This window comes from Salvia splendens, chromosome 20 (genome assembly GCF_004379255.2).
Source record: "Salvia splendens isolate huo1 chromosome 20, SspV2, whole genome shotgun sequence".
Taxonomy (NCBI): Eukaryota; Viridiplantae; Streptophyta; class Magnoliopsida; order Lamiales; family Lamiaceae; genus Salvia; species Salvia splendens.
The window spans coordinates 21,130,997-21,141,986 of NC_056051.1; the positions used below are offsets into that span (position 1 = coordinate 21,130,997).

The following is a 10,990-nucleotide window of genomic DNA, read 5'->3' on the forward strand; positions in this document are numbered from 1 at the left end:
TCTATCATATTTATATTTGCTTTTCTTATATAATAGCCTGCAAATCACATGAGAAAAATATTTTACACTTTGAAAATAAATTCGAAGTACAGAGTTTGCGGTCTGCTTGATCTCTCAGTATAAGCATATAGTACAAGTAATAATTAAACAAATACGAAAAAATATTTTGGCTAATGACATCGATCCAAAGACGAGTTAATTAAGTTTTATGTTATGCTCTGTGAACCCGAATCTAATCATTTCCTCGATTTCTTCCTGGACTTCGAGGAAGGCTTGGTTTGCTCTGTGCTCGTATGCTGAGATGTTCCCTTAGAGTTAGTCGTTTGGCTCGACTTCAAACTAGCAGTGTTAGCAGCCTCTTTAGCGACTGCGCCCTGAGAGCCCCTGACCTGTGTTGCTCTCTTATCTTTTCTCTTAGGCCTATAACTTGACCTCTCCCGCTTTGGCAGCCACCTTTCTGGATCTGGTGGACCTTGGTTTGCAGGGTCGAAGCCGTTCGGATACTTGGGCTTCCTCTTTCTTTTTTTCTTTGTTTTCTCCTTGTTCTTTTGTTCGTATGCCTCAGGGGTGCCTGCAATCGGCCCATTTTCAATGTGCTTTGCACCCGAGGTTTTCTCCAAACTATCCACATCGATTCCCTTCAGACCAGCAAGGGGTTTCAACTGTTTCTCATAAGATTCTGCTTTTGCAACATCTGTATGAGCAGTAGTCTGAATGAGGCCTACCAGAGCGTCAATGCTTTTATGGCTTTTGATGAGTTCCTCAAAGAGGCGAGCAGCTGCGGTTTTGTTTCCATGCCAGAGCTTAAACAAGGAAGCCTCTCGCGTGATAACAGCAAGTTTATTGTCTTCAGTCATGTCGTTGGACCACCACTGTATTGCAGAATCAAATACAGCATCAGCACCATCTATGTCGCCAGCACGTTCTTTGAGTGCCACAATGGTGGCAATAGTTGCGGGCATGTATTGAATATCTTGTATTTTTAGCAGTGACTCGGCTGCTATTTGAGGATGGCCAGCAGATGCCGCAACCTGTGCCTTTGCAAGCAGGATGGCATTTGACTTATCAGGACACTTATTTGCGAAATTCCCAAGTATCTCCTCAGCCTTATTGGCTTTGTTTTCTCTAACGAGCACGGCAGCTTGGAGAAGCACTGGCATTATACTCTCCGGAAATATGGTTGGAAGTGCAGAAGCAAGTTCTCTGGCCTGCATATCTTTTTATAATTAGCTAAAGAATCATTAGAAATATATGATAACAAATTTCTCAATATAAAATAGATAAGGAAAATAAAGAGAAAATGAATTCATCGTATAGTAATAAGTAAGACCAATCCCAAACAAATTTCTGAAAATGCATTATCTGACTACCACATTAGAATTAAATATATTGCCAGTGTAACACACATTATTGAAACATTAAACCAATCACAAAATCTACTGAGAAGGAACTGCTCTTGTAAATGTATTACCTGATCCAGCTTGTTAGAATGTAGTAGTAATAACAGACGATTAACATATATCGCTTCCCTCTGCTTCAATAACAGCTTTAAGTCAAGGCCGCTAGCAAGAGAGAAGGTAGGTCCTTCAGCTCTCACTATCAGCTTATCTAGCTTTCTCAAACCATCAGACAAATCCTTTGGGCCCTTTAGTGTAATAAGGTTATTTTTTGCCACCGCAAGTGATGTTTCGTCTGCCAAATTTTTCTTGATAAGAGTGGAGTAAGCTTCTAGAGCTTCTGGATTGTTTCCTAGCACCTGCGCATTCAAAACCCATTGAATTACTCTCTCCGACAAACGAAGGAAAAAATGAATGCTAATATTACATGGCTGAGAACCTGATGAACATATCCTAGTTGAACAGCTATAGGTGCCAACTCAATTTCTATGTCATCATCCAGTAAGTTCTCTTCCATCAATGTTTCCTGGCCAATTCTGCATGAGATAAGTGTCAGCTTAAGCATCAAACAAATTCTCAATTTGCATGTTATCATGGCGAAGTGCAGGCAAGTCTCTGAGGCGTTTTAAAAGTAGTGCTAGACTTTCCCAACATGAAGTGAAAAGAAAAAATATACAATTTCTCCGTTTGAATGTGTAAGGATATGGACGGAGGGTGGATATGACAAATTGTCTTCTTTTCTTATCTATTTTCCTATAGTTGACCCACATACAGTGTCCACTTGCAAATCCTTGTTGCAGGAACACGAAGGTACTTGAACCAAGGCAAAAGATCAAATTTGACTTCCATACAATGTCCCCATACAACTCCTTGTTGCAGGACCATAAAAATAAAAGCTCGCACTTGTCGGTTTCAAATTTACAGAGTTATGATAATGCGACATCAAATTCTGAAAAATAAGCATGGAACAGGAAATTGGTTAATTGATTATTAATCAAGTTTCCTGAGATTGCATATCACCTTCGAGCTGACAGCAAAAGTTGTTCCGCGTCTGTATGCTCGTTTCTTTCTATCAATGAGCAAGCAACATTGTAAGCTAATTCAAAACTGCTTGTTGGTTTAAGTCTGAGAGACTCAATTGTTCCCTGGACTTCAGTAGCTCTGCCAGCAGTAACCAGCGCAGCTACAAAATTGATTTCTAAAGAATCTATCTTTGACCTCTGAAGATTTTGATATACATCAACACATGCATTCATTTTTCCTAACCGAAATAAAATCTGTGACTCTAACAACATGGCTGCAGAGTCCCCGTTATGCCCTTTCAAAGACACCAAGGCTTCATCCAATTTATTTTGTCGATATAAGCAATATGCCTATTCAGAAGAAAAAAGAAAAGGAAAAAGGGCTTTAATATATGAGAGATAGACCCTAATTTAGGTAGTTAACCTGAGTATCCTACTTTAAGAGCTGAAAACAGTTTATGCATACAAAAAATCCCAGATGCTGAAATCGGTAAATATGCACAGATACAGAAGATGATTGCAACTTTCATTCGTAAGGATAGCGAAAATGCTACCGTTTACATAAATGTATTTGTAAATGCATCCTCCAAATTACTAAACCTTCAGATTCGATAGCAAATATGAACAAATACACAGGATTGCAACTTTTATTAGTTTTGTCGATAGAAGTGGATAATGAAAACAGTAGTGCATGTATATAAATGTACAGATACATATATATATTGTGAGTGATCGCATCCTCAAAATCACTGAACATACTAATCTGTGTACACTTTACCTCAGTAGACTGGCATAAACAATCTAATGATGATGGTTTACGTTTACAAAAATTGTTTTCAGATCAATGCTTCAAACTCCTGACAATGACTGCAAAGTGTCGAACATCTATAGCAAAAGGAACACAACACCACGTAAAATAAGCCAAACTTTCGAATGCGTTCAGCTGCAATCAGCATTCATTTACAGTTACAGAACCTAACTCTACACACTGATTAAGAAGCTGTAAAACAATAAATCCGATATCAATATCACAAAAAAAAATCATCGAAGTACCTTGAAGAAAGTTAAATCTACTGGAGATTTCCTGGATAATTTTTCAACTGCAGATAAAGCATCGTCAATCTTGTCGTTTTTTTATCAGAGCAACGACTTTACACAGAATCGCATCCTCATCTCCCGGCGCAATCGAAAGAACTAAAACCCAAACATAGGCCAAATTAAAATGTGAATTAAAACAACCAGAAGATAAAAATTAATATTAGCTTCGCAATTTTATCATACGAAATCTCGTAGCTGATTTGAATGCGTAAACAAATGAAATGAGTCACATACCTTGATCAGAGACCCTAACGGCGAGGTGAAATTCGGAGCGTTGGATGTGCCGATTGAGGGAGGTGAAGAGATCTTCAATTGGCACGGTCGGAGCCGCTGCGGTTGCCGCTTTCGGCGCCATTTTTAGCGTCGATTTCTGCAGGCACGGCGGCGGAGGGATGAGAGGGAGAAGCAGAGAAATTACAGTTTCGGAAATTGGATATTGAATTAAAATTAAATTTATTTTCTAGCATAATAGTACTCCACTATTCGGTAAAGAATATCAAACTTTGAACAAATTAGATTTGCTATTATAGTTCAAATTGGAGTATAAAAAATTATTAAGTTTAGTCAAATTTTAATTATTGTTGTAAGTTTTGTAATTTATTTATTACTATATCATAACTTTATCATTTTCGATATTCTTTTCACCTATAATGATTTTTTTCTGGACCGAATCAAACATATTTGTATTGATTGATTGCTAGGTCTATTTTGCTACTGTTTTTTGGTATTGGATTTTGATTGTGAAGTCTATTTGCTACTGAATACTGATTTAGCGCAGGGTATTCGGTCGGTTCGGTTCTAACCGAACCGAATACCCGGTTAACCGAAATCAAAAGAAATCGAAATTGAAGCACCGGAACCAAAACCGAATTGGCCTCGGTTCGGTTCGGTTCCTAACCGAATAGGGTCGGTTCGGTTCCAATTAACCGAACCGGAACCGAATTTAAAAAAAAAAAGTTTTTGCAGTTCATGGGGATCGATCCCTGGACATTTCATACGAAAAATTCCCAGCCTAGCCACCACTTGCGCTATATTGCGTTTTTGGTATTTAATCGGTTTTTCGCTCCTAAATTCGGTCACACCGATCGGTTATCGGTTCTAACCGATAACCGATCAACACTTGAAGATGGGAACCGAAATTAACCGATAACCGAGATGGGGCGGTTTCGGTTAACCGAGAACCGAGGTGTTCGGTTCGGTCATCGGTTAACCGACTAACCGATGACCGAATTATCAGCCCTAACTGATTATATTATGTTATCTAATTCAAATGTTGCACGTTCACAAAAATATTCATGTGATTTAGGAATTTGGAAATGAGATATTTGAGTGGACGATGTATTATTGTCATATGGGAGAATATTTAATAGACACTTTTGTGCATAATAAAACCATCATAATTAACAATTTATAAGAATAACGTAATTCAAAAGTAATTAATTTGAATTACTTTCATTTTAAATCTAATTATAATCTTAGATAAAATTAATCTTATTTTATCTCATTGAAATAACTGAAACACTATCAAACAAGATAATGAGCCACGAAATTGACATCTCGACCAATATAATATTTAAGCCTAAAATTGTGGAGTAATAATTAACACCACAACCAAAATATTTGATTGTAAATATATTACAATACGCAAATAAATATAAGCCTAAAATTTGTTGTTATTCATGAAATATTAGATGAGTAAATGATATGCCTCGTAAACGTATACTCCAAATACGATTGACAAAGAATACTCATACAAATTATTGTTGAATTAAACCGAGCGTAAATCATAAAATAGTTACTATATAAACTTCACCGTATATAATTAAGATGCAAAATTTTAAAATAATAGTAAGTAATATACATACAATAATCTGCCGAAATAAAATAAGGTAAAAGGGAAATACTAAAACAAAAGTTAATATAAATACAATAATCTACCGAAATAAAATAAGGAAAAGGGAAATACTAAAATAAAAAGTGAATAGAATAATCTACTGAAATTTTTTTAAAAAAAATGGAAAAATATGCGGTGAACGTGGATCGAACACGTGACCTTCAGATCTTCAGTCTGACGCTCTCCCAACTGAGCTATCCCCGCGCTTGTATTTTATTATATTCCATTTCTTATAGTATTCAGAAATCAATACCCAAACATCAATATTTAAATAGTAATATCGCAGCCCATTTCCCTAATTAGAACAATTTTCTCCCCCTTGAAAGTTGAAATTCAGCCCAATATTACTATATTATTACTAGTATGAGAAGAAAGCATATAATATGCGCTGACCCATTTTTTTTAGTTAGTAAATTATTATTCTGATGATTATTGGTAGATATATATTTTTATTAAAATTAATCATGATTTGTTAATCAACGGTTTTATTAAGAAATAGTAAAAGATTGTGGAATGGAGAATCGCGTGTAAAAGAAATCCTATTTACATGGCATTTCTCTTATAGGAGCATTTCTTTGTCTACCACGACTGTTTGGAATTTGGATGTTATTTATTTCACTTTATTGTAAGCATAATTTTGTGCGCGTATTGAATATATATAGTATTTTTTACTGGTTTAAGTGTTAACATTTATTTGGGCTTTGCAACATTAATTATATACATTCAATTTTTTTAAGTATTCCAATGTGCAAACCATTCAGATAGTATATACGTACCCCACATTAAAAAATTTCACAATTCCAAATTTCCCATGTAGCAACCTTTTATACAAATATCATATGGTAGTTTTCATTCAATTATATTTGCATATTCTTGGCTTAAATGCGACTTTCTGCAGCAACATTTACACAATCTCGAGGTAATTAAACATAATTATTTCCGAATTGAAAGTAGGATTAAAGAAAAAACATTTAATCAAGCCGTATAGTATTCAATAGTTTAAATAGGATTTTGCATTTGTGATTGTATTGCAAATTGTAATGGCTCCAATTCTCTAAATAACTACATTGTTTTTGCAGATATCATCTTGCAGCAACAAAAAATCAATATTGAAGTATGCCAAATTAAACTGGAAAACAACACTATTTTCTAAGACTTACACTCACATTAGTATCATTTCGTAGTTTATATGTTAATGCCATTTAAACAAATCAGTAATGAGATATTATTATTATTATATTAGAAAGAGCTAATACAACAAAAAAAAAACACGCAAATAATTAATTTACATACTCCTACTAAAACAAATCCTTAAAAAACATTTGAAATTAATTTGTAAACAAAGTTTGACAAATTTCCGAAAAAACATCACATATCATAGAATGATACGCCGCCGAATTCAACGACAAGAAACAGCGCAGCAGGCGCTCCAAATCGGCGGCCGCGAACATCTGCTTGTCGACGATCATCTCCACCATCGACGCCCTGAAATCCCCCCTCGGATCCCTCGTGCTCTTCTCCACCGCGTAGCTCTCCCCCATCCCCATCAACGCCCCGCCGCCGCGGCTCCTCCTCCTCCGCCGCCGCCGGAAACCCCCGGCGGCGGAGCCGTAGTAGAGCTGAGTCGAGGTGTGGTCGAATCCTAGCTCGTCGTCGGCCTTGATCGGCATTTTTTTTCCAGCGGCGGCGGAGGAGGAGGAGCGGAAGGCAGCTTCGTCGATGCTGGCCATGTGCTTGAAGCGCGTGGAGGCGGTGCGGAGGTGGAAGGAGTCGCCGGAGATGGAGGAGAGGCTGAAGAAGGTGTCGGTGTCGAGGTCGTCGCTGCTGGTGAACAGGGCGTTGTTGGAGGTGGAGGAGAGGGCGGCGCGTGGCTTATCATCGGCGGTTTTGGTGGAGGAGGGTTTGGTGGTGGGATTAATGGAGGAGTGTGCCACGTCGGATAGATTTGTGAAGTGGCAAGAAGTGAAGGAGGAAGGGAGGAGGCGAGAGATTTTGAGCATTAGGTGGTGGTGGTGGTGGTGGTTTTCCATGGCTGCTTTTTTCAAAATTATCAAATTATTTCGATTTATATATATAGGAGACGAGAGGGGGAGGGAGAGAGGAGGTGTTGAAATTGAATGCTCTAATATTATTTCATATGGGATGTATATATAGTAGTAGTAGTAGTATAATTTTGGTGGACTAAGGTTAGGTAAAAGATGATGAATCATTGAAAAAGTTCAACCACATAAAGGAGCGAATGCTTATTTATTTTCTAAAAATTACTGCACTTACTATACTACACTATTTTATGAAGCATCTAATATAAGTTGCGTATAATATTCTCAAGTAGCTAATAATAAATAACTCCAAAAAGTATTTAAGATTAATGCCCTTTATTTAAATTTCAAGTCTTTCAAGATATACCTACGATCTAATATGTCATTCATCTCAAACATATAATATACACACGTTTGAAGTTTACATAATACATACTCTGATGTGAAACCGTAGCTAACAAAAGGCATAAATGCAAGAATAATTGAAGCAAAATAATGCCTGAACATAAAATTATTGTGAATTAAGCTCTACACAGCTCGGTCGAGTGATACTCTCACGACATGTTAATAATTTTTAGGTGACATTTTGTCAGTATTATTCCGATGAATATTTATTAATGCTTAATTGAAAGTTGAAACCCCTCAGGAAATATTTTGTTATTACTTTTTTGTGTATATTGGAAATTTGTTTAAATAATATGAAATCCATGTATAATATGAATGCGTGTACTAGTAGAATGATTAGTCAACATTACGCCATGCTCCAAAAATCCCTTATCAACACATCATTACATAAACCACACATATTAATGATCAGCAATTGCCCCTTGAAAATAAAAATGATCATTGATTAACTAGCATTCACGATAATTAATATTGAAAATTAGTAGCAAATTCAAATCAAGTAGTACAATTATTTTATTTATATCTATTTTCATTCATTTTACGTACGAAACAAATTGTTACCTAATTACCTGAATATACTTCTTTTAACTCAATTTTTGTTTGTATGCAATGATTGCAAAACACACATCAACAAAATTCAAATTGAAATTATAACTAAGTAGATACTTCCCCGCTATTGAAGGCACTGTTACAACTAACAAACCTACTTGATGGGATACGAACTAAACAACTAAACAATAATTGCGAGCCCAATAGCAGTGACGGCCCATCAGCCCAAAACCCAAGAAAGAGTATCAGTTCGGCACAACCAAAGAGTTCGGTCACAGCCTATAGCTCGGTAAAAGCCGACCAATCGAGCTCAACTCTCAGATCGGCACAACCAAAGAGTTCGGTCACAGCCCATAGCTCGGTAAAAGCCGACCAATCGAGCTCAACTCTCAGATCGGCAAAAGCTGATCGGCAAAGTTCAGCAGTTCGGTCTCAGCAGTTCGGTCTCAGTATTCGACCGAACAAGGAGATAGTGGACCCATGCAGGATCTCCACGACCTCCACTACACCCACGATCTATTTAGTGGTATTAAGCAGTTATCAACCCCACGACCAGGGCTGCAAACCACGATCTTAGTTCGAATGTATAAATAGAACATAGATCAGATAGACGAGGGTTAAGCTCTCTAGATCCTGAATCTTATAGCGAATCAGTATTGTAATCTGTAAGCGAGACCAAGCAATACAAATTTGCCCTCTCTTCTTCCCGTGGACGTAGATTTACCTCAGTAAATCGAACCACGTAATTTCCCGTGTTGTGATCATTTATTACTTGCATTTATTCCCATCAAAAATTCGCCACATCATCACTGGCGCCGTCTGTGGGAAACAGAGAACCAAAACTGTGATAAAAGCGAGTTTTTGATCCTTTTCTACCAAAAAAAAAAATGCGTACCAGATCACATAATGCCCATACTTCCGTCCGTGATGAAGGTGAGGAAGTTAGTCCAGCCCATAGGTCTGGAAAACAGCCTCGGGAGAAATCTGCCTCCAGTTCTCACGGTGAAGGAACAAACCACTCAAAAAGTCATCGCACCGAGCCTCCCCAGCAGCTCGCTTTGAATGAGGCTGTCAAGTCGTTCTTGGCTGAGAAGCAGGATGAGTTCCTAACATTCCTGCAAAAGAGCCAGAAGCCGGAGAAGAAAACAGCGGATTCTCCCTCCCCCTCCAGACGTGAAAGCCACTACCGCAGTAGTGTCGCATCTTCCAGGAGAAAGAATCCTCACCACCGACATGTTCCTGTTCCTCCTCGGTACCGAAATCACAGGAGAACTCCATCTCCACCATACCGAAGAGATGTCGGATTCGCCATGTATGGAGCGCTGAAGACTCCATTTTCGGATGATATCACCCGAACTCCATTGCCACAGAATTACCGAACTCCGTCAATGACTTATGACGGGTTAGTGGATCCTCATGATTTCCTGGGACGCTATCAGTATAATATGGCGAACCAAGGTCTCAATGAGGTTCACATGTGTAAGCTGTTTCCCGAGCTGCTTATCGGGAACGCAAGAAGGTGGTTTGACAGCCTCCCTCAAGGGAGCATTAGATCTTACAGAGATCTAATGGATGCTTTTCACAGGAGATTCTTCCAGAAAGCGGAAGCCCGAATCACTTCGGCTCAGCTGCTTTCTATACGTCAAGGTCGCGATGAAAAAATTAGCGACTTCATGACGAGATTCCACAAGGAATGCCTACAAGTAGATGATCTCAATGATCTACTTGTCATTTCGGCATTCCAAAATGGAATTCTGCCCGGAGCTCTCTACAGAAAGCTCGTTGAGTGCAGTCCGCAAACAGCTCAAGAGATGTGGGACATTGCGGACCAGTTTTCTCGTGCCGATGAGGCAGACCGTCGAAAACGGTCTTTAGACAGCTCATCCAGAGGAGACAAAAAGAAGCCCGATCATAGCGATCAGGGGCTTCCTCGCCGAACTCCTTTTGAAAGAATTCAAAGGGCACCGGTACAAGGCAGATTGGGACCACGTCTCGATCTTGAGAAACCGCCCGCTCAGTTCGTACCATTGAACAAGTCGAGAGCGGAAATTTTCGAACTGCATTCTGATATGTTCGAAAAACCAAAGCGGATGACGAAATCAGCCACGCGCCGAAGTCAGGATACGTACTGCTCCTACCATCAAGACCACGGTCACGATACCGAGGAGTGCCGAAATTTGGCAGCAGGTATTGATGTTCTTGTGAAAGCAGGGACGTTAAAAAAATACCAAAGCAAGCTGCCGAAGAAGAATAAGAAACAGAGAGGTGCGAACTGCGCTCCTCAGGATCCTAAAAGGCAACAGGATCCCGAAGACGATGACGAGCCGCAATATGACGGAGTAATCCAGACTATTGACGCTCTCCCAGCCGGGAAGACTAAGTCGTCTCTAAAAGCAGAACGCAGAGGCGTCAATCGAGAGGAGCCTATGCATAAAAGGCTGAAAAAGGATGAAGTAATCACGTTTTCAGATGCAGATCCCGTCCCGGCCATTTCTCCTCATCAAGACGCGATTGTCATTCAAGCCGGAGTGGCAAACAAACTGATCCACAGAGTGTTTGTGGATACAGGAGCGTCGGTTAGCATTC

General features: G+C 38.8%; 1 protein-coding gene, 1 non-coding gene and 1 pseudogene across 2 annotated transcripts; all 3 read right to left on the reverse strand.

Annotated features, from left to right (window-relative positions):
- Nucleotides 1-49: 49 nt before the first annotated feature.
- Nucleotides 50-3,976, reverse strand: LOC121780615 (annotated as a pseudogene).
- Nucleotides 3,977-5,542: 1,566 nt separating this feature from the next.
- Nucleotides 5,543-5,615, reverse strand: TRNAF-GAA. Its single transcript has one exon. It is a non-coding gene; the product is annotated as a tRNA-Phe (tRNA).
- A 1,023-nt stretch (nucleotides 5,616-6,638) lies between these two features.
- Nucleotides 6,639-7,509, reverse strand: LOC121781878 (transcription repressor OFP8-like). The gene has a single exon (XM_042179576.1). It carries the CDS (start codon nucleotides 7,439-7,441, stop codon nucleotides 6,740-6,742), a length of 702 nt encoding a protein of 233 aa, XP_042035510.1. The 5' UTR covers nucleotides 7,442-7,509; the 3' UTR covers nucleotides 6,639-6,739.
- Between the last annotated feature and the right edge of the window lie 3,481 nt (nucleotides 7,510-10,990).